Genomic DNA, 25,189 nt, shown 5'->3' on the forward strand with positions numbered 1-25,189 from the left:
AACTGCGTTTATCGTCGCTGGCTGAATGGGAGCTGCCCACTCTCCGGGAGCTGCGTTCACGACTACCGGATAAATGAGAGCTGGTCTCGGGTGTGGGTGCAAAGTGGACCTTTCGGGTCCTTTTTTTGTCGTGATCAACGCTGGCATCTCTGGAATGCTTTGAGGCCGAAGGGTGTAAGCTGGGTGACTCGGAGTGGGATGGTTTACAGGTGCGTGAGATGGAAACGGGTTTGCTAGATGCCATGGAGTGGCTCACGGGGGAGTGGGGTTCAGACGAGTTTTTGGATTCAAGAGAGTCGTGCGAGCTTCTGCGACGGCGGCGGATCGTGTGAGGCGGACAAGGGAGGGCGCCAGACGCGACGGGGTGGTCCGAGGAGAAGGATGATGTCGAGGAGACAGAGCGGTGGGGCTCGTCTGCATCGTCAGAGGCCGACTCCGCGTAGCTGCCGTATGGACCGCGCACGAGCTTGTCAAACTGATCAAGCGGGCCCCAGCGAGCCGAGCTCTAATCGACGCGCGGGGGCGTCTTGTCTGTGAATGGACTGGTGCTTCGTCTGGAGCGCATGGTGGGTTAGTGTGGGATACCACGCGCATGTGTGCTGCAAAAACTTACGAGCGGCGGCGCTCCCCTTCTTTGTGCAGATTCTCAATGACGCGAAGCATCTCCTTGCGGCCGCCGTGGCTATCGACCATCTTGTTGCCCATGCTCATGGACACCTTTTCCGTGGCCGAGGCGCCGAGCAGACGCTTGACGAGCAGATGGCGCATGAGGAGGCAGACAAAGACGCCACAATCGCTGGTGTTATCCTGCTTGGGGCTGTCCACAAGGTTCAAAAATTGCAGAGGGCGGTTGAGGAACTGGGCCATTCTGTCCGTGGCTAAGCTGGCCTGGTTGCAGTTGCCGCTGAGGAGGGAGTCGTAGTGAAAGGCGAGTCCGTCGCGGATAGAGATGAGCAGCAAAGACCAGTGGGAGCCGCCCTGGCCATCGCGGACGTCTTTATTGTCGTTGATAGGGAGGAAGACATGTGTGATATTAGTGAGGTCGGGCAGGCTGCTGTAGGTGTGGTGTAGGTCTGGGGTGTGCATGAGCAAAAAGGTGATGCTGGGTCGGAGGAGGCAGATGCGGGCCTGCGGGTAGCGAGGAAGGGTTTCGCGCTCGAGGTACTCTTGCCAGAAGTTTATGACGCTGTCGGTCAGCCAGTCGTTCTTAAGCGACTTGACGTCACCGACGGTCAAGCTGGCATCGTAGTAGCTCAGGTAGGGTTTGTCCGAGGGGGGTCGCTGTGTTGGCGGCTGTGTCAGTGACGAAACAATGAGAGGACAAAAAGAGCATGAAAGATGGAGCGTACCGATTCCCCGAGGCCAAGGCGCTGGCGGAGAGGCATGCTGCTCCGGAACTTGCGCTTGTTGCGCCGGGATATCCCTGAGCGGTCCAGGATAGCCACTGTGCGTGGGCGGGCGAGGGCTCGCTGATAGAAGCCAGGGTGGAAAGGCGTCTCGATCGTGCACAGAGGGGGGGCAGGAGGACGATATAGGTACGAGGGGATGTTGTTTGGGGGGGGGGATTTGAGGAAGTACGGGATGAAAGAGGAGGGGCAAGCAGATTGCGTTTGAAGAGGACAAGAAACGTAACTAGAGGAAGAATCTAGTCGAGGGCCGGAGAGACGAGGAAATCTGATGGGCAAAAACCAAAAAAGCGGGGTGCCCTGGACTCGTCAAGGTCAAGCGTCAAGCGTTAAGCTGGTGGTATGCGTAGTGTGGCGCTGTTGGGATTCGGAATAGAGACTGAGACGACTGAGACTAGGGCGAGAGGGCACAGCTGCGGCGGGGGCAGGTGCCCTGTTGATGGAGTCATGTTGGGCTGACAAGTCTGAGACAGGTCAGACGTCGAGAGGCGCGCGAGTTTGCCATTTATGTGATTGTCGACGACGGCCGAGTACTGCTTGGTGTTACCGAGGAATGGAGATGGGCGGCGTGCCTTGCTTGCTCCCTTTCTCTTCCCGGCCGTGACACAGGCCCGGGACAATGAACGACAGAAAACGTTGCGGGCGGTGCCGGTGCGACACCTTTGGTGTAAGAGGGCATTGTGGCTGAGCTGGGCTGGGCACGTCACGTATATGGAAGTACCTGGGTACCTACCTAGGTACCTAAGTACCTACGAATGACGCGAGCAAGTCACGTTGGCCGCCCGAGTCGCGCTAGGTTCGCTTCAATGTTGTTTCTCGTCCTATCCAAGCCTTGAAATTAGTACAATATTGGTCTTTTCTTCACGAGGATCGGAATTGAACGCGACCTCGATGCAGACTGCCGAGCCGCCGCGCCACAAGAACCGAGGTTCTTCAGCCCTCATTCCCTCATTCTTCAGCAGGCTTTGCAGACTCCTCCACACGCCTGTTGGGTCGCATTCGCTAGCTTTAGGGCACTTTTCCCCGCTGTAGGCCGCTGCCGCCTGCCGTTCCAGGGTCCAATGTAGACGTCATGGACCTTGTTCCTTGCGTTCCTTGCTGTAAAGGTACCCAGGTACATTTATTATACAGAGGCCACGGATCTCTGCCATCAGGCCACCATCGTGCATCGAAAACGAGTCGCTGCCACTCGTCGAGTGATTCGACCAGTCAGCGGCCCCCCCCTTACCAAAGTAGACCAGCAACTATCCAGACAAGCCGCGTTACAAGACCGGCCAATCCGCATCACAAGCTCGACCACACACCGCTTCCCATCACCATTCAATTGCATGGAACCGCCAGCGCACACTGTAGGCCGGACAATGCCCTTCTGCCCTGCTTGGCGCCTACAAGATTAGCTGTGCTACTGTTTCACAAACATATCTCCCCTCTGTCAATGCGAAAAGAGACAAGAAGCGTCTTTGACCAGAAAACACAATGCCGCTTGTCCCACTCTAACCCGCTCGATGCCAATGTAAGAAACTATTTTCCTGGGGTATGGCCTTGTGCTTAAAAATCCGGTCGTCGCTACTGGATCATGCGTCACGTTTAATTTCAGGCATTATGCGACAATCGTCGACTTGTTACGCGAATGAAACTTGTTCTTCGCGCAGCCCCGAATGCTTCTGTAGTCTTTGACGAGCCGGTGTCCTCCTTGCAAGCGCAACGGGCCGCCATGCGCCCCGGGTACGAGAATTTACTTGTGCGTCACAACGGGACACAATGTTGGCCTGGGCGGTTAGAAAATTAAGCACTTCTCTCTTGTGTCTGTCTTTATGGTGATTGGCGATTGAGTTTCCCGATTGCACATGTCCTTGCGTAGCGATGCGACATAACTCACCGAACGCCTCCATCACACGTTCCGGCTTTCACCACCACCCGCGTCGCCAAAAGCCATTGCTATGTGGAAATTGCGGAAGCGGAAAGAATACGTAAAAGCTCCAAGCAAATCATACCTTGACCATAAATTATTAATGGCAAAGCTTGGCGAGTGCGGTGCTGCGGAGAGTTTTTATCAAGTCCGCATGAGGCGGAGGTCGTGGTGTCTGGTCCGCCGCCAGTGGGCTTCATCACGAAAGTCGCGGGTCCGAGGCCGCCGTCCCCCGGTGTCAAGCCAAAGAGAGTGCGCATCCACCGTCGGAGGCGTGCTTCAAGACCATCAATATGTCGCGCAAGTGCTGGCATCGCGCAGGGCGGACGACATGGTGCCTGCGGAGAGGCTTACCAAGACATGAAAAGTAGGACCAACTTGTAAGCTGCGAACTGGCGTGGAAGCGTCTCGACTCTCTCAAACGCGGATGTTGAAAAAAAAAAGAAAAGACTCGATAGTCAGGTTACGGATTTATAATTGGGAAAGAGGTCCCGTAACACTCCGCTGGCAAGTCTATATAACGGCCATGGCCGCGATGAATGGTCTCCAGAAATCAGCAAACATACAACTCCATTCATCACAGGAACCTCTTCAAGCCTCAATCTCCAACCGAAGTCACCATGCCTGCCAAAACTGTCATTGCGATTGCCGGCGCCGGCGACATGGCCAAGTACATTGTCGACGCCGCCGTGGCGCACGGCAACGTGCACGTCGTCGTCCTGTCCCGGACCAACAAGGCGTGGTTCGCGCAGCGGTCACCGGCCGTCTCGCTGCACGTCACCGACTACTCGACCGCCTCGGTGAGAGCCATCCTCGACGCGACGCAGGCGACGGCCCTCTTCAGCGTCATCCACACCTTTGACGCCGCCGTCTACCTGCCCCTGCACCGCGCGCTGCTCGCCGCCGCCCAGCAGGCGCCGTCCTGCACGCGCTTCTCGCCCAGCTACTACGCCGGCAACATTGACGACTTCCCCGGCATCCCGGCCTTTTACCAGGACGGCCACCAGGCGTTCTGCGACGAGCTGGCCGCGCTGCCGCCCGCCGCCGGCCTGCAGTGGACCGTCATCAACCAGGGCTGGATCATGGACTATGTCGCCATCTTCGAGGACGAGGGCGCGTACGGCCCAAAGAGCCACATGAAGTCGGCGCAGTCTATCTGGCCCATCGACATGAAGGCCTGGACTGCCACGGTTCAGGGCACTGGCAACGAGCCGGCCGCGTTTACGGCCGCCGCTGATGTTGGCAGGGCTGTTGTGGCGCTCGGCGTGACGTCGGAGCCCTGGCCGCAGCACACATATCTCCAAGGCGAGCAGACGACCTGGAACGTCTTGCTCCAGAAGTTGGAGGCTTTCTATGGTTCGTAACACACACCTATCCTAAGCACAAGCCACGTGAGAAGTTGTTGCTGAAAAATGGGGTTCACAGATCGAAAGCTTGTCGATGTCAAACATGCATCGCTCGACGAAATCCGAAAGGAGCTCCAGTCCGTGAGCCAACATGACCCGTACGCAGCTTTGCTTCAAATATCGGAGTGGACCGCGCTGGGGGGCCAAGGCCTTCCTCAAGAGGCCGTCGTCGCGCAGCGCGAAAAGTTTTTCGCGGACATCAACTTTCAAACCGTTGACGAGCTTTTGGCGGCATCAAAGGAGGGTCGTATCTAGTTGTCCAGAGGTTCTACCCCCCCCCGCCCCAAGGCATTGGACCGGAATCTTGAAGATTGCTTTGCACTCGATTCATGTACAGTTTTTGCAAACTAGATAGAGAGGTATTAGACATGCTTCATATTCGCAGTTCAACAGTGCCTTGTAGCTGGTTGGGAATTACTGGTTGCAGACATTGGATCAATGAGAGACCGGCTTGTCATTTTCAGAATTCGCACTGCTGCCGTGTTGGGAGTGACAACGGTCTCTGCGTTCTGGCCGACACCAAGGACAGAAAATGCAGCAGTCTTAGTCCCCCGTGAGTGACTGAACCAGCCTTCTCCGCCTGTTTGAGCTGTTGATTGTAGTTGATAGAAACTTCGTCGTGGAAACCCATTGCTAATCTGGCATTTTATCATTTTATCCCGTTAGAAAGTTTGCCATTTTAGGTTAGCGCCGTTGCTGGGGTGATGAAGCCATTGCCGACGGCGTGTGCATCTGTTCCCCTTTTCATGTCATCTATATCGTGATTTATCATGTCGAGCACAGTTACGCCTTCTGTGCGCGCTGTCAGCTGGAATGTGATATTTACTGCAGGACAAAACGCGCGCGGCTTTGCCGGCATTTACCAGGTGGAAGGAAGTGACTTGGTCACGTTTCGTGACGTTTGCGACGAGCTGCGTCTATGCTTCGACATCGAGGACACGGCCTGGGCCAATATCGCATTTTTTCTGACGGAGCCTACTGATGTTAAATACTCCTCTCCCGTGCCGCTTTTCGTAGGGAGCCAAGATTTCGACCAACCAGTACCGAGCCTCCCAGGTCGCAGTCCGCAGATACGAAACGTCATCAGCTACCACGTTGTTCACCACAAAGACTGCCAGCTGCCCAGCGACGCACCGCTCCAGGCCCACCTACAAGCAAAATGCGCCCAGCGACTACCGATCCCGGTGCGCCGCCGTGAACCTCGATACTTACCGGTGGACAAGGCCTCCTCCGACCCGAGAATCGCAGTCAGGCCCCTCAGACGGGTGGTTGAAGCCCGCTCTCAGTCACCGCCGTCGCGATACACATCCGGCTCTGCTTCACCGATTACAGACAGCTGGGAGCAAGCCGAGGACGAGGAACTGGGCAAAAAAATGCTCGTGCCGGCTGGCATGGCCCTAGATCTTGACCAGGCTAGGAGGGTCGCGAGCGAGTTTAGGTCTTCCTGTCTGAACACGGCAAACTGCTGTGCCGTCTCTGGCGAAGGAGAGGCATGGTGCTTTGGTCAGATTATAGGCCCGGGTCTCCAGGTCTGCCATATTGTACCGCAGCAGCACTACCACCTCTACCCCAGCGCCAACGGGACAGCCGTCCATGAGCACGGACCCGTCGAAAACAGTCCGCGTCGGCTTCAGGAAGCCTGGGAAAACACATGGGACCCGGGCAATGGCATCCTCTTGATGAAGCATCTTGGCGAGTTCTTTGACGCGCGACTGTTCTCTATCCACCCGCTTACGCTGCGTATTCGCGTGTTTGTGCCCTATAACGCTCTAACCAGATTCAACGGCCAGAGGGCCAACGTCCCTGAAACGGTCGATCTCGAGGCCCTCCGTTTTCATTACGAGATGGCTTGCATCGAGAACATGGCGGCTAAGAAACCAGACTTGCATTTCGCGCCTGTCAGCGCCAGCGGAGTAATGCCGGGGTTCGAATGTGCAGAGACACCGCTGGGGACAATTGAAGGGCATAAACGTCGGCGACTGAACGACGATCAGGTTGGCATTGTGTCCTCTTCACATTCTTCACGTGGCCAGTGGTCGCGAGACGTGGTGGACAGTTATGTGACGCCGTATAATAGCCGCGAGTTCTTGGCAGATGTGAACTGGGAGCTACGTAAGTTTAAGGCGTAGCGATACCTTATATTGATAAGATGACGTCGTACTTTTCAGGTTCATGTCAAGGCTACGTTTTCGTATTCTTCTTGACCTACTAAAATAAACGACAGGCCTTTAGTAGAAGCTGTAGCGTGGTGTGGCTTGAAATGCCTGCCGCCGTTTTGACGTGGTCATTGGGAAAGCGACGCGGGTTTTGCTTCGACAGCGGCCTCCGCCTTTCGAGTTACTAGAGGTCATAGGGATCAAAACCAACCAAGGCAAGCCCACCGTAACGAATTTTCTAGAAGGTTAGCTCTGGCGTACAGCAGTAAGGAGCTTGGCCCGAAAAAAAAAATGAGATTTTGTTCTATGCACTTGGTCATGCAATACAATGTGACCTCGCCGGAGGTCGTAGTCACCGCTTGTAGGAGTTTGTGTAGGCAGGTTCGTTCAGCAGAACACCTTACAGCAGCGCAATCATGCGTTGCAGTTACAGTTTTGGTGCGAGGTGGGATAACAGCAATCCCAAGTCGCTTGCCAGTGACTCAACCCTCGCACCGCAGCAACCACGCCGGATGGGGCGGCCAAGCCCGAGGCGTGCTACACTGCCGCGCGCAATGTAACCCGCGACAAGTACGACATTACCACATGCTTGCTTCTTGAACAAGTCTCGAGGCATTTCCAAATCGGCATTGGCACACTAGCATCGCCTCGATCGTGCGGCGGCGAGCTCGGACGAAGTGGCGGCACTAATACAGCGCAAGCTTGCCGCTTACAGTGCATGACGGGCGTCGTCTGATGTCTCACAGCGCTAGTAGCCCGCCCATCTATATTTCCGGCCCTTATTCCACGGCCCGGATCCCGAACCATCGCCGAGCTTTGCTGCACCGCGACAGCCCTGCCAAAAGAATAACACCCTCAGTCTGGGCATATTATCGATAACCACACCATCTTTAACTTAACCGCCCCCGCATCGCAGAGCCCGTTGTCATATCACGACATGTCGATGGCCGTGTTTGCCTCGTTCATCCTGTGCATCACTTCGCCCGCAAACCAGGCCCGCGGAAATGTCCAGTTCAAGCAATTCCGTTGGCCCGCCCGCCCCCCCGCGGCGTTCGGAGACGTGGGGCTGCCGGACGCGCGAAAGCTCCATCGTAGTCATTTTCCCGTCGTGTGTCGTGATGCGTTTTCGTGGGGGAGACGAGTCACATAGGACAGAAGAAGAACGGGGGGGGGAAAAAGTTCCTGCTCCTCCTCTTTTGCCCATCTCACCAACCCGCCATAAAAGCCAACCGAGTCTGCTGCGCGTACTCTGCGACATTGAACCTCGACCAGTGAGTGAGTCGAAGCTGCACGACTCGGGCCTGTACAGGTCCCCCATTCTTCCGGACCGTGTCCGTCATCACCATGCCCAGACCGACTGCCCACCACGCGTGGAACTTTGACATTGATCGCTACCTCAATCCCATTGTGCCCTCGCCGCCATGGCGCGTCATTCCGTACCCCGTCGCCCACTTCCTGGGCTACCGCAGGACCAAGCCGACCAACACGGGCAACGTCATGCCGGCCTTTTGGGCGTTTATCGGCATCTTTTGCGCCATCATCATTGTGCAGGTCGTTTCGATGCACATTCCAGCCTTTGAGAGCCACCATGCGCCCGCCATTGTCGGTTCCTTTGTACGTCTGCTGCCCGTTTCGTCGTCGTCGTTGCCCGCTAACCCAACAAAACCAGGGTGCGACCGCCGTTCTCGAATTCTACGCCATAGAGTCTCCGCTCGCGCAGCCGCGCAATACGTTCCTCGGTCAGTTGCTGGCGTCGGTCATTGGCGTCGGCGTGGCCAAGCTGTTTCTCCTGGGCGGCGGCGGCGCGCGCTTCGCCGGCGTGCAGTACGTCGGGGGCGCGCTCGCGTGCGCGGCCACGACGGCGCTCATGGCCCTCACCAAGACGGTGCACCCGCCGGCCGGCGCCACCGCGCTGCTCGCCGTCGTCGACGACCGCCTGCTCGGCCTCGGCTGGTTCCTCGTCCCCGTCATGATGCTCGGCTGCGCCCTCATGGTCGCCGTCGCCCTCGTCGTCAACAACATTGAGCGCCGCTACCCCGTCTACTGGTGGACGCCTGATGCGCTCCGCCCCAAGGAGCCCATCCTGCGCCGCGCCAAGGAGGAGGACCCGGAGAGCGCGCCGGCGAGCGCGACCACGACGAATGAGGGCCCCCCGCCGCCGCCGCCGGAGGATACGGACCACGACACGGCGGCGGAGGGGCCCGAGGTCGCGCACTGCAAGCATGATTTGAATGAGGTCGTTATTCGCCCGGGACATGTCTTGGTCCCGCACGACATGTTTCTGACACAGGAGGAAGCTCAGCTGCTCGAGACGCTTAGCAGGCGCCTGTAGACGAATGCCAAGACGAAATGTGCCATGGTCAACATGGGCTCACAGGATGAGTATGTCTAGATTCTGCATTGTGCGGCTGTCCTTTTGAATATATACCCTCATCATTTTCTTATCAAGATTGCCTGGTGCCACTCGCTTATCTCCCCGTCTTATCACAATTCGCGTCGATCAACCACCGTGCCTTATCTTGACCACGCTAGTCTCCTAACCTTGGGGCGTCTTTTATTGGCAGCCACTCGGCGTTTGCATCCATGAAACTTCAGCTTTATTAAATTTCATTTTCTCCCTATTTCCTTTCGCATTCTACATCTCTGCCTCTCGCTGGTTTCTCTCCCCCCTAGAATGATGGACTGTCCTGTAGAACTAGTAGCACTGTTCCCAAGAAGCAGCCGCCTAATAGTCCCACACCTAGCCCACGACAGTGGCATCAGGCCTATGTTGTCCACTTCATCAAGCAGCCACACAACGTCACCATGCCCACGATCGGTGGCAATCGAACAACCCTCTAATAAGACTCAAAGATTCCCGTTCGCCATCTGCGGTTCGGGCCGATCCTTGTCCATCAAAAGGTCCATGGTTTTGAAAGCTAGTTGCAGTAGATGCTCGGCGATGCAGTTTTCGACTCCGGAGTTATCACTTGTTCGGGTTTGTGACTTGTCTTCGCCATGTGGAATAGTTCCACACATTGGACAGGATTTTGATGATCGAGGCTGGCGCACCTCCTCATAGTGGTTATTAAGTGTCCACCATGGGTGTTCTATGTCAGGGTGGAACTTCTGAAGATGCTCGACAAAACTCTCTTGCAGTTCGTCTGAACAGACAAATTCCGTAGGAGACGTCAATTTGCACCTTAAGCACTTCCACACGTTTGTATTCTGCAGATAGCAAATCCAAGAAGTCGTGTGATACTTGTGCATATGGTGGATCCAATCTTGGCGGCGCTCGAAGAACTGAGGATCCCACAGGCAGTCGCTGGATAGGCAGACGTAAGGTTGAAGGTCCTTCATGACGTGAGATCTGTCGGAGTCAGCATGAATCCAAATCGTCGTCGCTGATCGCTGCAAGCTGTGAACTCACATCCAATTGGAGTTCTTGAACTCTTCTGCGGGCAGTATCTGCTTGCATATTGGACAGGTGCCTGTCTTCTGCCCATCCGGAATCTTGGGCGCCCTGTGACACAATGCAACACCAGCCTCAGACGTGGTGGGGAAGTCGGTCATGTCCTCTTTTGCTGGATCGCACACATTCTGTGTCAGCATCTGCATGACTGGGGTTTCTCCTCTGTTCCCTGTGTCTCTTTGGTCGCGCTCATATAAGATCTTGAAGTATCGTACGATGGAAGACTTCACAAGAGCTAGAAACAAGCCCTCTGGAAACGCCGCCAGAAGTACCTCCTTGGTAGGGACGAAGTGTTCTGATACTTCTGTAGATGATTCCCCGAGTATAAGCTTTCGTACTGGCAAGCTGTATCGAGAGAGGATGACGTTTAAAAACATCCTAGAGAGCTCCTTGAAGTCGTCGTGCCCCGCTGCGAAGAGGGTGATTTTCGGTATTGCGCTGCCAATCGTCGCGAGAATCGTGGTGGAGACGAGCTTGTCCAAGCATCTCAACAACTCTCTAATAAAGAACAGAGAATGATCTTTGAGGACTTCTGTAACATATACCCTTTCTCGAAGGGATGAGATGCGTTCGAAAGCTGTCCACGCGTCATGTTAGCAGAGACTAGGTTAAAAAGCTGCGGTCACAACGGACGGCATACCGAAGATCAACTCGTCTTTCAAAAGACCGAGAATCTTTATATGAACCCCCCAGATTGTCTCAAGTCTTTCTGCATGCGCCTCCGAATGTGCTGCACGCAGATGCGTATCTAGGCTTTCATTTTCGCTGAACACTCTCAATAGATTCGTCCAGGCCCGAAACCTGCACTCCGCCGATTTGAGCTCGGCGATGGCGCCTTCTGGGCATTGCGACGAGCATGATTCGAATAAATTCAAGCATGCCCGTGAAACACCCCAGATGCTTCGAAGCGGCATTACCGACTTGGGGTCCATGTTTGAGCGGACAAGCGGCGCTTAGTCGAGTCGCTGTCGAGCAGAAGCCTCAGCTGATATGAGGGGGGGGGTTGCCCGCTGGGCGTGAAATGCCGTGGAGAGCAAACTGTCGGGACAATGATGGCACAGATAGGATGAGAGAGTTGTAGTTGATTGATTGAAGTTCTGTCTGGGGGTGGTGCACACAGCTATGCTATATATACTGTGGTTGATGGGGGGTCATTCCTCCGGCTTCCGGCCGTCTGTTACCAGGCAGCCACCACAGGACGCGAGATTTTTCTTTGATGCCTAGTTTAGGCTGCAGATGTTTGAATGCTTCTGCTGACTTCGGTCTGACAGAGGGGCGGAGGAAATTGTTCACAGGCAGCTTCGGTTACCCAAGCAGATAGCTAAGGTGATGCACAGAAGTGAGGGGTGGGTTTGGCCGCTGGGTGTGTAGAGAGCAAACAAGTTTGGCTTGCCACGAGACCTACCGTAGAAGATCAGAACTGGCTAATACTCTGTGCTACTTCTATCAAAGGGTGTGTCGCGGGTGCCTTCTCAAGGCTGCGATTCGCTTGTGTCACGGTGGACCCTAGGCCTCCAAAACAATGGCCTTGTTCTAGACCAACTCCAAATATTACGCTCGACAAAGACTCAAAAGCTGCCTTGGGGGTCGCGTGTCCCTCCCGAGACAAGTTATAGAGAGGATCTCCTCCTTGCGAAAAAAGAACCGACTCCATTTGTGTAGAGTAGAGCCAGGAGAGTCGTCCTTTATGGAGAGTGAATCCTAAATCCGAACTGTATATGCACAGCTTTTGAGCCCAGGGACATTGCACAAGCCACGGTTGCGAAGCGGGCTGCAGTATGCATTGTGGTTATCTGGCAGCCTGCAGACAGGCACACTTAGGGTAGTAGGTCAGATGTGGTTGATACCCTGGCAGGCGTGCATCACCGCTGTGGTGGGTGTGGGGTGAGCGAGTTGGGGAGAAATGACAGGTCGGTTAGTACGCACGGAGGCTGCGGCCGAACGTAGTGACGAATTCTAACGTGTTTCTTGTCGTGCAGGCGAGACAGTTACCTGACAAGAATTCGGTGTGATTGAAAACAACGTATCGCAAGATCGAATCCGCTGGCACCTGCAGTGGGTCGGGCTGTGCACAAGCCCCAGGACCAGGGATGGTATCGCCGATGACAGACGGCCCGGAAGCCGGAGGAACGATCTCCCGTCACCTAGTATATCTGGCTACCCTACCACCAGACAGACTTACAAAATACAACAACTTTACCCCTCATCCTATGTGTGCCCTGTTGGTCCCAATACTACAGGCTATCGAATACCTCTCACGGCTCGTCTTTTAAAGTCATTTATTATTCTCCCGCCGAAAACAGTCGCTGGGTAGTCCAAGGCTGTTTATAAGTAGTAACGAATAATATTGTCAGAATGACGAGGTCATTCTTCTTCTGCACATCACGGTGCACTCCATCCGTTCAAGCAAGGATCTTCGTCAACACTTTGCAGATGTTCTCATCATCGTCGCGTGGCAGATGCAATTCCTCACCCCAGGTTTTACTGTCACCGCCGCGAAATGCTTCTTCCCACAAAGCTAACGGATGCAGAAAATCGTATTCTCCCCTACGGCGAGACATTGCCGTCAAAACCTTCCTCATACCATGATGGGAATAAAGGAGACTTCTCGTATAATCATTGATCTTCAACCGATGCGTAGCGAACTCGAGCACATTTGCAGCAATCCCAGCTGCAATGGGCGTCGCGAATGACGAGCCAGAGATGTACGTGTTGCTCAGTTCACCAGTCCTATCCGGCCATCGCATCTTAATATCCTGGCCAAGAGTTGCAAAATTTTCCTTGCCCGTGGGATTTGGATTGATCCTTGTCGCTTGACCGCTCCAATCTGTGGCATGGACTGCAATGACCCCCGGCTTGCGCGCCGGCCACGCCTGTGGTTTATACACTGCCGAGTTTCCAGCGGCAGCAAAGACGAGCTTTCCCGTGGCCCCTTGGGTTATAGGAGATAGGGCATGATTGAGCTCCTCATTGATATCATAATGTGGCTCGTCAAGTGCTAAAGAGATCGAGATGATATTCACGCGCCAATGCTCTAGGGCCCATTTTATGGCCTGCTTCTCTGTCAGTAATTGTTCGACGGGACCTTGACATGAAGTGAAAATTGCCGTCTCTTACAGAAGCAATGCGGTGCAGCTGATTCTTTGGCATCTTGCTCTGGTTGGAGACCTTTGCAATGTACAGTTCGGCTTCCGGTGCTACAGTCAATAGGAGGCGAGCAACCATAGTCCCGTGTCCGAGGTGATCCTCACAATCGTCTAGATCTGAGGAAGTGAAGTTACGATAACCTTGAAGCTGTTCATTAGCCTGTGCTGCCGCGATATGGGCGTCCTCTTGTTTGACACCGCTATCAATGACTGCGATTCGAACTTTCTGTCGACTCTCTGCTTCGACGCCGGATGGAAGTCTAGATAATTGAGGACTGCTGATATATTTTTCCGTAAACGTCGCCATATTGTCCCAGAATTGGGATTCGTTTGAACTGAGCAGATATTAGTAACTCGACGAAATCCCTGACTTACCCAGAGGGAGTCAACGGCTCACCATCTATCTTCGGGTTCATTGGAACCAAGATATACGTCGTATATCGGCACAGAGTCTTCCGGCGGAACTGGACTATCCGAGACGACTTGATGCAGTAGCCTTGCCGGCAATGTTTGGCTAGGCAACTCGGGTTTGTCAAAATACCGATGTAATGGCTTCACAATGTTCTCAAAAATGTATGCCTGGATTGTTTTCGGATCCTCCTTGGCATCAGCCGCGATGTGCTTGTATCTAGTTAGGCAGGCCATGAGAGCAGCGATAAAGTCGGCTTCAGAGCGTTGCCTGAAGTTTTTCTGGATATACGCTGTGAGTTCCCATCGGAGCCTATCATTTGCTAGCTCTGAATCCTCAGATTGCATTTCATGCAGTTGTCTTGACAGCAAGTTGGGGAGTCTTTTCCAGCCATGTATCTCGATCAATAGCCTAGCAAAGTCCAACAGCTGGGTGTCACAGTTTGGTCTCTGTGCAGAGTCATCAATAGAAGAGCGTTCTTGTAGACGCAACGACATGTATGGCCTCGTTATATCAGGAATCCTCCGAGTGCTCGGATTCCAGAGGAAGAATATCCCCAATTCTGTATCGGGATTATCAGGATACCACACAACTCTGCCCCAATCACCACTAGCCATGTGGACCAAGGACAGAGCCAAGTTGAAGCAAAGCTTGTCCTTGTCTTGGATCGTAAAATCGTTGGCGTTCAAGATACGGCACGGCCCCCGGCCAGGTTGATCTTGCTCAATAAGACTTGCCAGCGACACTACCGGGGTGATTGAAGAATTGGACTTCGCAGAAGCATCCAGCTGTATGTTACTCCCCACTCCTGAAACAGTTTGCGTTACCAGATCTCGAGTTTCGATCTCCCCGAGCAACAGATTGAGTTTTCTCTTCTCGGTTACAGAAGTCTCGATGAAATTGCAGCACTTCTGCTCTCCATGGTCTAGCTCCCTGTTCGATCGATCAGCGAGATCGAAGTATTGCATACACAGTGGCACAAACTACCAACCTGACAAAGGTGCATTTACTCTCCACCCAATAGGAACGCGCACAATCACGCCCGTTTGACAGGTACAGATCAAAAGAAGGTCGTGATGCATCACCAATGGAGTCAACAAATCCTGTCAGTTTCAACCGCATGAAGTGCTTCTCGTCACAACATCTCAGCTGCTGCACAAGAGTAGTAAACAATGCCTGTAAGCACTTTTGAATGTTTTGTGTCAAAAACTTGTCGGCCTGAAGTTCACTGTTGATCTTGCGGTTGTTTGAAGGCTTGCAATCCGAGGCGACTGCGATCTCTGCTTGCGGTATTTTTTTAGCGAGAGCTTCAGAAATATTCAAAACTCCATCACCCTTTGAAATAGCTTCTTCTTTGCTCCAAGGTTCTGTGTGACTGCTCAAATCTGCAAGCATTGGCCGGATCTCTTCAGCACAGTCCGTTGTGTGTTTCTGGGCTCCTTCAGAGACCAGGTCGTCATTGAATTCTTCGAGATGGACTCCTGTGGATCCAATGTCACACTTCACAAGACTCGTGACTGAAACTGAAAGGCTGACGGCCTGGTCCGAACCTGAAAGGTTGTCGGCCTCGTGCAAACCTGGACAGTTGTCGGCCTGGTCCGAACCGTTGTCAGATCGGCTTGATGAAACAACGCTTAGGGTACCATCTGAGGTCTCATTCCCAACCTGACGTTCTGTCAATGATAGAACATCAAAATCGAACTCTACCTCGGCTGATTGTGTGTTGTGGCTTCCCTGGATGGCAACTGTTTCGGGTCCCTCGCACTGTGTCTTCCGGTTTGTTGGCTGCTTGGCACTAGCCTCGGGGAAATTTCCCGTCTCTGGGCTTATGACCACACCCTTTTCTCGCGCGTGTTGGGGTCTATGTCGAAAATTTCTCTTCACAGCTGCCCACGGCGGATTTAAAGACTCCGCGATAGCAGAAAAGAATTTTGAGGCTTTAAACATGGTGAAGGGTACTCATCGCTCAACAATGTGAGCTATGTGAGGAATGCAGCTCTAGAAAACATACGAGGAGCTGAGTACTGAGTAACTACATATCACGCACGACAATGGTATAGCTGGCTTGAGCGGGGTAAGGCCTCGAGCCGGGGGCGGCGGCAGGCGGACCGTCCCGTGAACTAGGGAGGATGTAATGTGCCACCGTAAGGATGTTGAATGGTGGCTTCAGGTCAAATTCATGCCAGCTAACAAGGTGTGGCTCCCACTTTTGCTATGCCGCGACAGAGGATCATATCACATATCACAATTGACAGGCTGCAGAGAGCTGAAAGCAAAAAACACCCGAGTACCAGGGGGTGGAGAGCTAAAGCGGATGGACCAATGATGTTTTTTCAATGTCAAGCACGCAGGCAAGCGACTTTTAGAACGGAAAAGTGCTTGCCAGAGCTTCGCTCTCCGAACTAACTAGAAAGTGGTTGCCGCTGATGTGCTCATGCCCCTTCAAGAACTGGGAGAAGCGCCCTTGTGAAGTTTTCCGAGTGACCGAAGCTATCGCCATCCCCCCCATTCTCTTTTTCTATAATACCATGGTTGCAAGCACTCCCGAGTATCACATACTCGGAAAACCAACTGCGGTCAATCGATTGCGGCTCGGGACGATTATATCTAGCATCAGAGACCTGACAAGGCTCAATGCCGGCAAAGAGCCCACGATTGACCCGGAACGGCTCGATAGCTGGCATGAGAGCGATTTCAAAGCCACGCGGAATGATGCGCTGAAAGTCAAGGCAGTGTTTGAGTTCAAACTTGCCGCTCTTAAAGGCCTTGGCTACAAGACCCTGGTCAGCAGCGCACGCGGCAACGTGGACCAGTACAGCTTCAGCGCCGTTGATACAATCGAGTTTGAACCTGTTCCGAAGGACTACAGCAATGCCGGCCAAGCGGAGGCGGTCCAGACCTTTCTGAAAAAGTCCAACTACCGCCCCATATTCTACATCACCGGCATCAAAATCGGCAGGGCGGCCACTGACGAAAGCTGCGGGCCAACATTCGAGGCTACGAGGGCGAAGAACTTGGGCGGCGTCTTAGTCAATGCCCCATCTGTTCCCTCGATCGGGCTGCAAGAGTCCAAGGCGCACGACGATCGCATCTTCGCAATCAGGGTCAGGAAGCTGCAGTATAAGAAGCCGGGATTCTTTCGGCCCAGAGAGTGGATGGACGAGCCAGAAAAGCATGGTGCTGAAAGTGTGGGCTGGTATAGAGAACAGCAGAAGGAGGAGCAGAAGGAGCCCGCTTTTGTCGGGGTCGAAGAGGTTAATCTGGGGGAAAACGAGCTCAAGGGCTATAATATGATCACAGCGACAAACATGCGAGGCCAGCAAGTTACCTCTGTCGTTTCCGAGGGAAGCAAATTTTCTATGTAGCAGGCACCATCATCGTTTTGAAATAATCCAAATCGTTTGGAATCGGTGTAAACTAGAGTACTGCTCCCGACGGTGAGCCCGCTCCTCGACCACCTTATGTACCACTTGCCCTTAGGTAGCCGGGCAGCATCCTGGTGGGTGCAGTATGCAGTCTCCGCCCAATTACGCCCTCTGGTAGGGTATCAGAACAACCGCAGGGGTGTGAGGGCACGGGGTTTGACCTTGATGCCCAAGGCTGCAGGGGCTTGAATCCTGTGGGCGGAGGGATATTGACGGGCAGCGCCAGTCACAGCCACCTTGGCTTTCGGATGAGGCTGAGCCTAATAAGTGTGGCTGCGGAATAGACCTTTTATAAGAACAAGCAATAGTTATTATGAAAGAAGGTAAACATTTACTATAAAGGTAGTATAATAATAAACTTTATCTTAAGTTAACGATAACCACTATGAAATTATAGGGATAATTAAATATACTATAAAAATGCCCTAATTTTTCCCTTTATAATAGTCCCACTTACGACACCTGAATTCCTTGACGAGGCTTCTCTGGACGCAGCATGTAGCACCAGGTGATAGCAATCGCCATCTCCGACCAACCGAGATACGATCTTCAGTGTTCCACCATGTTCATATGTGATAGCGCTTCTTTTGCCAAGTCACGAATATTGGGAGAGATAGCTTGCTGTTCCGCCAAGGAATTCCACCTATCCTTCCAAAACTGCCAGCGATCCATAGAATAACCCGCTTGGCCACGCCATAGCCCATTGGAACTTGACAAGACATCCTCAGCTTGCGTCTCTTTGCATCGACGCCACAACTCCCCGCTTGCATGCTCGAACACCTGCGCTGCAGTATCGAGGTATCCAGAGACTTGCTCAGTTAAGTCTGTTTCAAGACCTTCTGAGATGGCCTTCGTAGCAAGATCCAGACTGGCGCCAAGGGACAGTGTTGCATCGCCAGTAGAGGCTAGACGCGCCGAGTACCTACAGGCACTATTCCAGCGTTTTTTGCGTACGGCGCGCTCCTCTTGTGTCGGGCAGGCAGCGTTGAAAAGCTGAGCACTGTAGCCTGGAAAGGCTCCAAGTCAGCCGTCGAATTATCTAGCTTATGACGGACCAGATACTGTAACTTGAAGCAAATGACTTTATTTTGACTTACTGTTGAAAGCGTCCGCCCAGTTGATTCCCCAGTCGGTTAGTTCTCTCCAGTAAAAACCGTTGTCGAGATCGATGAAATCTTCTCCCGCGCCTTTTGGCTCAGGTCGCCCCGGTAGTGTCCGGATGTGTTTGAGCATCTTTATCACTTGTGGCTGAGCAAACTCAAGGTTTACAGCAGTGTCGTTGAGCAGCGTCCACAGCCCGCCTAGTCGCTGCTTCATCTCAACTGGACTGGAGGAGGCCTCTGGATACGGTACCAACAATGCAACGGCTTCTTCAGTCGTGCTTGTGCCGTCAATGTAGGCCCTGAGGGTCTCGATCTGTGTTTGCGTGATGCAATACCCCTTAAAAGCAGAGCTTGCTCGGCAAAAATACGCATCGGCCATGGTGAACTTGTGAAGGTATTCGGAGCTTAATGTTCACTTGTGGAAGAAATTTCAGTCAGGGAATACTTTTTGAGTGTCTTGTAGGAGATAAGGCTGAGCCTAAGTGTGGCTTGCTGTGAAATAGACATTTTATAAGAATAAGTAATAGTGATTATAAAAGAAGGTAAATATTTAATGTAAAGGTGGTGTAACGATGAGCTTTATCTCGAGGTGACGCGAACAACCACTATTGAATACATTTGGTTGGAGTCACGTGCGCCGTTGTGTATGTCAAGCTGTGTTGCCTCCTTGATCCTTGATCCCCCCTGTTTCACCCCGCCATCTACGCAGCATTCCTACCTTGCAAGTCGATTCCCATGGCTTCAAACGACGTCGAAGGTCGCCCATTATGGCTGCACCGTGAATGTGCAAAGTTAATAACGAAAGGAAATCTTCTGACCCTCACTGTCCCGCCAAAGTGTGTTGACAAGGGCGAGTGGGTTGCCCATCAAGGTAAGGTGCCAACGCGCAATGGAAGTTGGTCTGAATACTTAGTATAGCGTCCAGTCGTTGAGCAATATCGGCTACTCTCGGCATTCGTTCGTGTTGTCAGTGAGCTGGACTCGGACAGTACCTCAATCTGCAACGCCGAGAGATGCCCTACTATGTCGGCTGGAGAGTAAGTGTTTTGACCAAGTGTTTTGACCAAAATCGTCGCTATGCCCTCTAACCAAATGCAGGCATTGCTACACTTGGATCGACGAAGATGAGCAACCGGTCAGACTCCTCGCGCACCAATATATTACAGTCATCCGGGACTGGATTTCGAGGAAGCTGGACGACGAACTATTATTTCCTACCGACCCTCTCGGGGCGACAGCCAATCTTTATCCGCATCACGCGTGCCAGACAGATCTTTCTGGTAATTCTGATGAAAATTGGTTGGGTTGTCGGAGCGGATTCCCTCAGAATTTTGCCGCGGCCTGCCGTCTCATATGCCGGCAAATGTTCCGCATATACGCTCACCTTTACTGGAATCATTTCGAAGATTTCTACCACCTGAGCCTTGAAAAGTCCTTGAATAGCTGTTTCGGCTCATTTTTGATGGTGACAGTAACACACGACATGCTACAGAGTGGTGATGTTCAGCCCATGCGCGACCTGATTAGTCTATGGGCAGCGAACGGGACCTTCCCAGCGGATTCCAAGCTAGGCGGACTTGCTGATCTAGACCGTGGCAAATATTTTTCTGGCGAGGCAACTCCATGTTAAAATAGAGATGTGCTGCTCTTGTCTGAATGAAAGAGTAAATATGCTCTGCCGTCGGAGCCCTCTCAATTTAGCCAGTTTTTCTTGTTTGTGTTTGTCAGTTTGCATACGGCAACAACGCCCCCAATCTCTTCTTCTCGGCTTTCGGCGACTATACGCCGGGCCAACGGGTGATGACTTGCTGCGGATCATGGTAAATACCTCTGAAGAGCCGTATGATGTCGTTTTCTTTGACGTGCGGAAATCTGGATAACCGCGTTATCTCGAGTCTGTTTGCGCATGATCACTTCCTGGTAATACATAGAGGCGGCGCCTCCTACGTCCAGGTGGGCCCATCACAGGAGAAGACAATGCCCTTAGATCAATCAGCCTTACTTGTGGATAGGTTATGCCTTACGAATCTAGATTACCCGCTGTGGAAGTGGGTGCGGGCACATGTACAATACGGAGCACAGTACGTAAACTTGGCCATGTCCCATCAATCCACAACTTCCTATGAGCCACGCAAGCTACTGGCATTGCTCGTAGGACACGCCGACTACCATCTTTGCTTCTCTTGGTTGAAATGAGACCAGAATGCACCCTAGCCCACAGTCTGCCACGTCATCCAGCCAGAGCAGGCGGTCCATCACTTCAAAAACGTGCCCACTTCGTCTGGACTAAAAGGGCGCCTATTCTGATCACCGAATATGTGCCGAAGACTACATGTGCACACCGGCAAAGCCATCTAGAACGACGCGGTGAGGACGGTGAAGGCTAGCACAAGTAGACATATGTACTCGGTAGCCGCAAGACACGCGGCTGGCATACGTCAGACGCGTCACTCTTCCGCATCTTATATTTGTGCCTCTTTTCCTACTATTTGCGTAGTCTTTTCCATTGTTCATTCGCTTTCGGAAATTTAATTCTGTTGTTTTCTTGCGCTTTAGAAAAAATCGGCAAAAATGTTGTACCTGAAGTTGGCTCTTATAAGTGGTCTTTTCGCTGCGCAAACTCATGCTCTTGGGCCTGTCCTTCCCATCAACGACTCGTTTTATACTCCACCCTGCGGCTTCGAGGAGGCGAAGCCAGGCACGATTCTGCGCAACAGACCCGTGCCAAGTCCTCTGTCGCCAAGCCTGGGTTGCTGCCGCCTACCAAATTTGACACCTTTGGAAATGCCATTGCAACAGTGACAACGGTCTTGGTGCCACACAATGCGACCAATACCAACTTGTTGTCCTATCAAGTCGCCGAAGATGCCGCCAACCCGAACTGCTGTCCCTCGTACGTGTTCCAGCAGGGAAGCGAGACTGGCGGCCCCGGCGGCGACATCCTTGCGTTGACCGAGGTCGAAATCATCAAGAGTGCGGTCGAAATGAACTGGTACATTACGATTCCCGACTACTTGGGGCCCAAGGCTGCATTTCTCGCAAATACCTTGGCCGGACACGCCGTCTTGGACGGAATACGCGCCACCCTTGCCTCGTCCAGCTTTACAGGCCTTGCACAAGACCCTTTGATCACAATGTGGGGATATTCTTCCGGCTCCTTTGGGTCTGGATTCGCTGCTGAGCTTCAGCCGACGTACGCACCGGAGCTGAAGATTATAGGGGCGGTCTTGGGCGGCCCCGTCGCAAGCATCCTCTCTGTGCTCTCCGCCGTCCACAAAAGTGTTTACGCCGGCCTGATTGCTGTCGGTATATTAGGTCTTGGGAACGAGTATCCCGAGGCTGCTTCTCTGATTGAGGACCAGGTGCTTCCGGAGAAGAAGGCCAAGGTCGACGGAGTGAGAAGCCTATGTATCGGCGCTGTCTTTGCAGAGTTTCTCTTTGAGGACGTCTTCACGTATTGCAAGGACCCCAGCATCTTCAACAGCACCTTTGTCGCCGAGCTCATGGCGGCCAACGATTTGGGACAGCACACGCCCCGTATCCCGATGCTCGTCTACAAGGCCATCGATGACGAAGTGAGCGCTGTGGCAGATTCTGACAAGTTGGTCCAGTCGTACTGTGACTCTGGGGCTTCGCTGGAGTATAGGAGAATTGCCTCGTCTTCACATCTGGATCTGTATACATCCGGCGCACCAATGGCAATAGCCTGGATCAAGGACCGCTTCAATGGGGTTGCAGTCCCACAAGGTTGTGTTCAGAAATAGGGTTTCAGATAATTCTCGCCGTAATTGGAATACTATTCTACCACAGATACGTGATTGGGCTTGTGTGCATGTAGTGCGTTTGCGGTGATAGAAGCAGTGTGCGGCCGACGTTGCACTATAACAAGGCGCTGTACGGCTGTCCACTGTTGGACAACTACCACCGTCAGGCACTGAACCCTTTCTTGCTGTCACAGAGCTAGTCATTAGGAGCCAAGCAGCAGAAGGGGAGGAAAAGCAGTATTCCACCGAACAAGGTTCTCTGGTGAAGTTCAGTGTAGCCCTCGCTTGAATGGTCGGCGCGCCTCAGCGGGCTCGTGGTAATATAGCGGGTTGTACAGCTGTTCAGGGCCAGTAACAGATGTTGCTGCAGTGCCCTCAGAAATTCAGTACGCTCGCTCCACATCGGCCCATTGTACCAAGCCATACCGAGTTTATATCCCCCAGGCAGGGTGATGAATTATCTTGCATGGTAGGAGCTACTAATTTCCAAAACATGTTTACCTGTAAGAAGAGGCTAAACACTGTGGTGCAAGGTAAATATGGCGGACCATGATGCATGCGCTGTGGCCCCACCTCATTTGCTGTCCCGTCATGACACTTCGTGATTCGCTTTGTTTGCAAGCGCTTGCTGCTTTCCACACCTTTCTTTTCGCACCTAATCCACACTCTCTTACCATACAGGCGCATCCCTCATTTCGCTTCATTTGGTTCTCATCACAGCCTACCTTGCAGAAGCCGTCTTCGGACCCCCCAACGCCGCGGCGGATCCGCCGACCATGGTGCAGCCCTCTGAGGTCGAATTTCTCAACGTGCTGAAAAAGGACGAAAATGACCGCGTCATGGTGTACAAGGTCAAAATAGGCCACCGGCTGTGTATCATGAAAGTGGTAAGCCTTTTCTGCTAATCCTTTGAACCGACCACAAAGAGTAACCGCCGTCTCAGTTCCGAGGCCAAGGCGACTGTCCATCATTCAGCCCTGATGTCGAGCCTCGCTTGTTTCTGCGAGAATCCAGAGCGTACCGACTTCTCAAAGACAAGGGATTCTGTGAAAGAGGAGTCGTTCCCGATTTCTATGGAACAATAGAGAATATCGATGTTGCGCTCTGGCCTGACCTATCCCACTTGAAAGCCGACGTGTTTCCGCCTGATGCTGTCCTTCTCGAATATATTCCAAATCTACAAAGAATCGGACCTGAAAACTTCTTAGACGATAACATTAAGCGGCTTTCTCAAACTCTACAAGAGTTTCACGAAATGGGCCTCCTCCATGGTGACACCTTTCCTCGAAATATGATGGTTGTTCGGCAGCAGCCCCGTGATAGAGTCCTCTGGATCGACTTTGACTGTGCGCAGATTGTACAACGAGGGAAATGCGAAGAGTGGACCGAGAAGTCGTTTTCCTTTGAAGGAGAAATGATGGCCGAATTTGCAGAGTTCCTAGTAAGTGTTGCTCTATGGTCTACAGTGACGGACCATGCATGGATGCATTTTGCTAACTGGCATTCCTAATTAGGCTGAAGACGCTAAAACCGGGGAAATAAACAAAACATGGCTTTACTACTATGACTAGCTAAGCGACATGGGAATTTTCTCAGCATCGCGTCTGTTGGATCGCCCGCTACTCTGTTCTGGCACGGTACCAGCCTCGTCCGATGGCGCATGTACGTGGGGTGGTGTAGGTGTTGTCCAATCGTTAGCTGTAGCCGCTATTCACGATTTTCACGTTGTTGGTGATGCCACATTGCTTGTCGGGTCTCAACCCTCATATCTTGACAACAATGCCGTCATGTTCTGCATGATCCATCGATGCCCCTACAACCGCAGCATTCACCATCGTCGTCCTCGCCGTGGCATGCCAACCAAACATGCTGCCAACACGCGAGATGCAGAACCAGAACAGCATCCACATCGCCGAAAGCAGCGTATCATTCCCACCCATAATCTCGCCGTATGCCCTCTCAAACCCATCATACGAAACCCGCTCCTCCCCGTGGCCAACGTGAATATGGCCAAAGACGACCAGCTTCGGCCGCACCCGTAGAATCTCCTGGGTGAGTTGCGGACACCCTTTCCCCCCGTCGTCAAGATGGCCCCTCGGCGGCCCATGCGTCAGCAGGACATCCACGTCTTCCGACACCATGCCGTCCCACACGTCGCGTACATCCGGGTACTGAAACGCCCAGTTCCCAAAGCTCGGCGTCCACGGCGAGCCAACCACGTGCACAGCCTTCCTACCAGGAAACCTCAGCCGCTCCGACGTATTATTCAGGTACACGACATCCCCCCAATAGAGGTTGCTCCGCGCCGCGCCCTCCTCCTCGCAGATGCGATCCGGCGAGCGCGCCACAAACGCCGGGTCGAGGAGCAGGTCGTGGTTGCCCGCGATGACGACCTTGTATCTGTGCGGCAGCGTGTTGAGCCAGGCGAGCTGCGCCTGCAGCTCGGCAAAGGTGCCGCCGACGCTGAGGTCCCCGGCGTGCACGAGGATGTCGCCCGACGGCACGGCGGGCTGCGTGTTGTGAGTGTCGGAGATGCACACGACGGTGAGGGGACTCTCTGGGTCGGGCGGGCGCCGCGGGAGCGCCCTGTGGCGGTAGAGGTGCTGCGCGACGAACAGCGCCGGGTTCTTGCGGAAGCGTTGCCAGGACGTTTGCTGAGGCGGGCGCCACGTTGGCAGAGGGCCACTGATGGTCGTAGCCATGGCTTAGAGGCGACGAAGAAGGGATGAGAAGTCGCTGTGTTGATGATGATGTAGGAACGGGGTTGTGGCCGACAATACGGCTAGGTATTCCTCGTCCAGGGTCCCTTTGTGTGAGTATGGTGAAAGGGGAAATACACAACATACACTCAACCACCCACCACCATGTGACACTGAGCGGCTAAAAATCACTGTCGCCCTGGCAAGCACTAACTTGACAAGCTCTACAATGACCAGTGTTTTCGACTCGGGCCACCACTCTACATCATGAGGTGTTCCTGCATAGCCGCCAGCCGAATAGCAACATGATGTCGT

The 25,189-nt window shown here is 53.3% G+C and overlaps 10 protein-coding genes across 10 annotated transcripts; 6 read left to right on the forward strand and 4 right to left on the reverse strand.

Moving 5' to 3' along the window:
• Positions 1-505: 505 nt before the first annotated feature.
• On the reverse strand, positions 506-1,385 carry CCM_03555 (Ulp1 protease family protein; the record flags this gene model as incomplete). The annotated part of the gene is made up of 3 exons (XM_006668706.1): positions 506-554; positions 614-1,281; positions 1,350-1,385. 3 exons carry the CDS (start codon positions 1,383-1,385, stop codon positions 506-508), a joined length of 753 nt encoding a protein of 250 aa, XP_006668769.1.
• A 4,106-nt stretch (positions 1,386-5,491) lies between these two features.
• Positions 5,492-7,613, forward strand: CCM_03556 (uncharacterized protein; the record flags this gene model as incomplete). The annotated part of the gene is made up of 2 exons (XM_006668707.1): positions 5,492-6,833; positions 7,378-7,613. The coding sequence occupies 2 exons, from the start codon at positions 5,492-5,494 to the stop codon at positions 7,611-7,613; spliced, it is 1,578 nt and encodes a 525-aa protein (XP_006668770.1).
• A 608-nt stretch (positions 7,614-8,221) lies between these two features.
• On the forward strand, positions 8,222-9,209 carry CCM_03557 (HPP family protein; the record flags this gene model as incomplete). The annotated part of the gene is made up of 2 exons (XM_006668708.1): positions 8,222-8,491; positions 8,547-9,209. The coding sequence occupies 2 exons, from the start codon at positions 8,222-8,224 to the stop codon at positions 9,207-9,209; spliced, it is 933 nt and encodes a 310-aa protein (XP_006668771.1).
• Positions 9,210-9,724: 515 nt separating this feature from the next.
• On the reverse strand, positions 9,725-14,119 carry CCM_03558 (subtilisin, putative; the record flags this gene model as incomplete). The annotated part of the gene is made up of 5 exons (XM_006668709.1): positions 9,725-10,226; positions 10,287-10,905; positions 12,913-13,381; positions 13,446-13,809; positions 13,872-14,119. The coding sequence occupies 5 exons, from the start codon at positions 14,117-14,119 to the stop codon at positions 9,725-9,727; spliced, it is 2,202 nt and encodes a 733-aa protein (XP_006668772.1).
• A 2,292-nt stretch (positions 14,120-16,411) lies between these two features.
• On the forward strand, positions 16,412-17,248 carry CCM_03559 (uncharacterized protein; the record flags this gene model as incomplete). The annotated part of the gene is made up of 1 exon (XM_006668710.1): positions 16,412-17,248. One exon carries the CDS (start codon positions 16,412-16,414, stop codon positions 17,246-17,248), a length of 837 nt encoding a protein of 278 aa, XP_006668773.1.
• Positions 17,249-17,857: 609 nt separating this feature from the next.
• Positions 17,858-18,918, reverse strand: CCM_03560 (uncharacterized protein; the record flags this gene model as incomplete). Its single annotated transcript, XM_006668711.1, has 3 exons — positions 17,858-18,315; positions 18,406-18,815; positions 18,857-18,918. The coding sequence occupies 3 exons, from the start codon at positions 18,916-18,918 to the stop codon at positions 17,858-17,860; spliced, it is 930 nt and encodes a 309-aa protein (XP_006668774.1).
• Positions 18,919-19,146: 228 nt separating this feature from the next.
• On the forward strand, positions 19,147-20,041 carry CCM_03561 (protein kinase activator (Mob2), putative; the record flags this gene model as incomplete). The annotated part of the gene is made up of 3 exons (XM_006668712.1): positions 19,147-19,282; positions 19,337-19,448; positions 19,510-20,041. 3 exons carry the CDS (start codon positions 19,147-19,149, stop codon positions 20,039-20,041), a joined length of 780 nt encoding a protein of 259 aa, XP_006668775.1.
• Positions 20,042-20,982: 941 nt separating this feature from the next.
• CCM_03562 (secretory lipase, putative) lies at positions 20,983-22,175 on the forward strand (the record flags this gene model as incomplete). Its single annotated transcript, XM_006668713.1, has 2 exons — positions 20,983-21,048; positions 21,129-22,175. The coding sequence occupies 2 exons, from the start codon at positions 20,983-20,985 to the stop codon at positions 22,173-22,175; spliced, it is 1,113 nt and encodes a 370-aa protein (XP_006668776.1).
• Positions 22,176-22,668: 493 nt separating this feature from the next.
• Positions 22,669-23,746, forward strand: CCM_03563 (Protein kinase-like domain; the record flags this gene model as incomplete). The annotated part of the gene is made up of 4 exons (XM_006668714.1): positions 22,669-22,708; positions 22,857-23,062; positions 23,119-23,616; positions 23,690-23,746. 4 exons carry the CDS (start codon positions 22,669-22,671, stop codon positions 23,744-23,746), a joined length of 801 nt encoding a protein of 266 aa, XP_006668777.1.
• A 192-nt stretch (positions 23,747-23,938) lies between these two features.
• Positions 23,939-24,877, reverse strand: CCM_03564 (phosphoesterase, putative; the record flags this gene model as incomplete). The annotated part of the gene is made up of 1 exon (XM_006668715.1): positions 23,939-24,877. One exon carries the CDS (start codon positions 24,875-24,877, stop codon positions 23,939-23,941), a length of 939 nt encoding a protein of 312 aa, XP_006668778.1.
• Between the last annotated feature and the right edge of the window lie 312 nt (positions 24,878-25,189).

This window comes from Cordyceps militaris, assembly GCF_000225605.1.
Source record: "Cordyceps militaris CM01 unplaced genomic scaffold CCM_S00002, whole genome shotgun sequence".
Taxonomy (NCBI): Eukaryota; Fungi; Ascomycota; class Sordariomycetes; order Hypocreales; family Cordycipitaceae; genus Cordyceps; species Cordyceps militaris.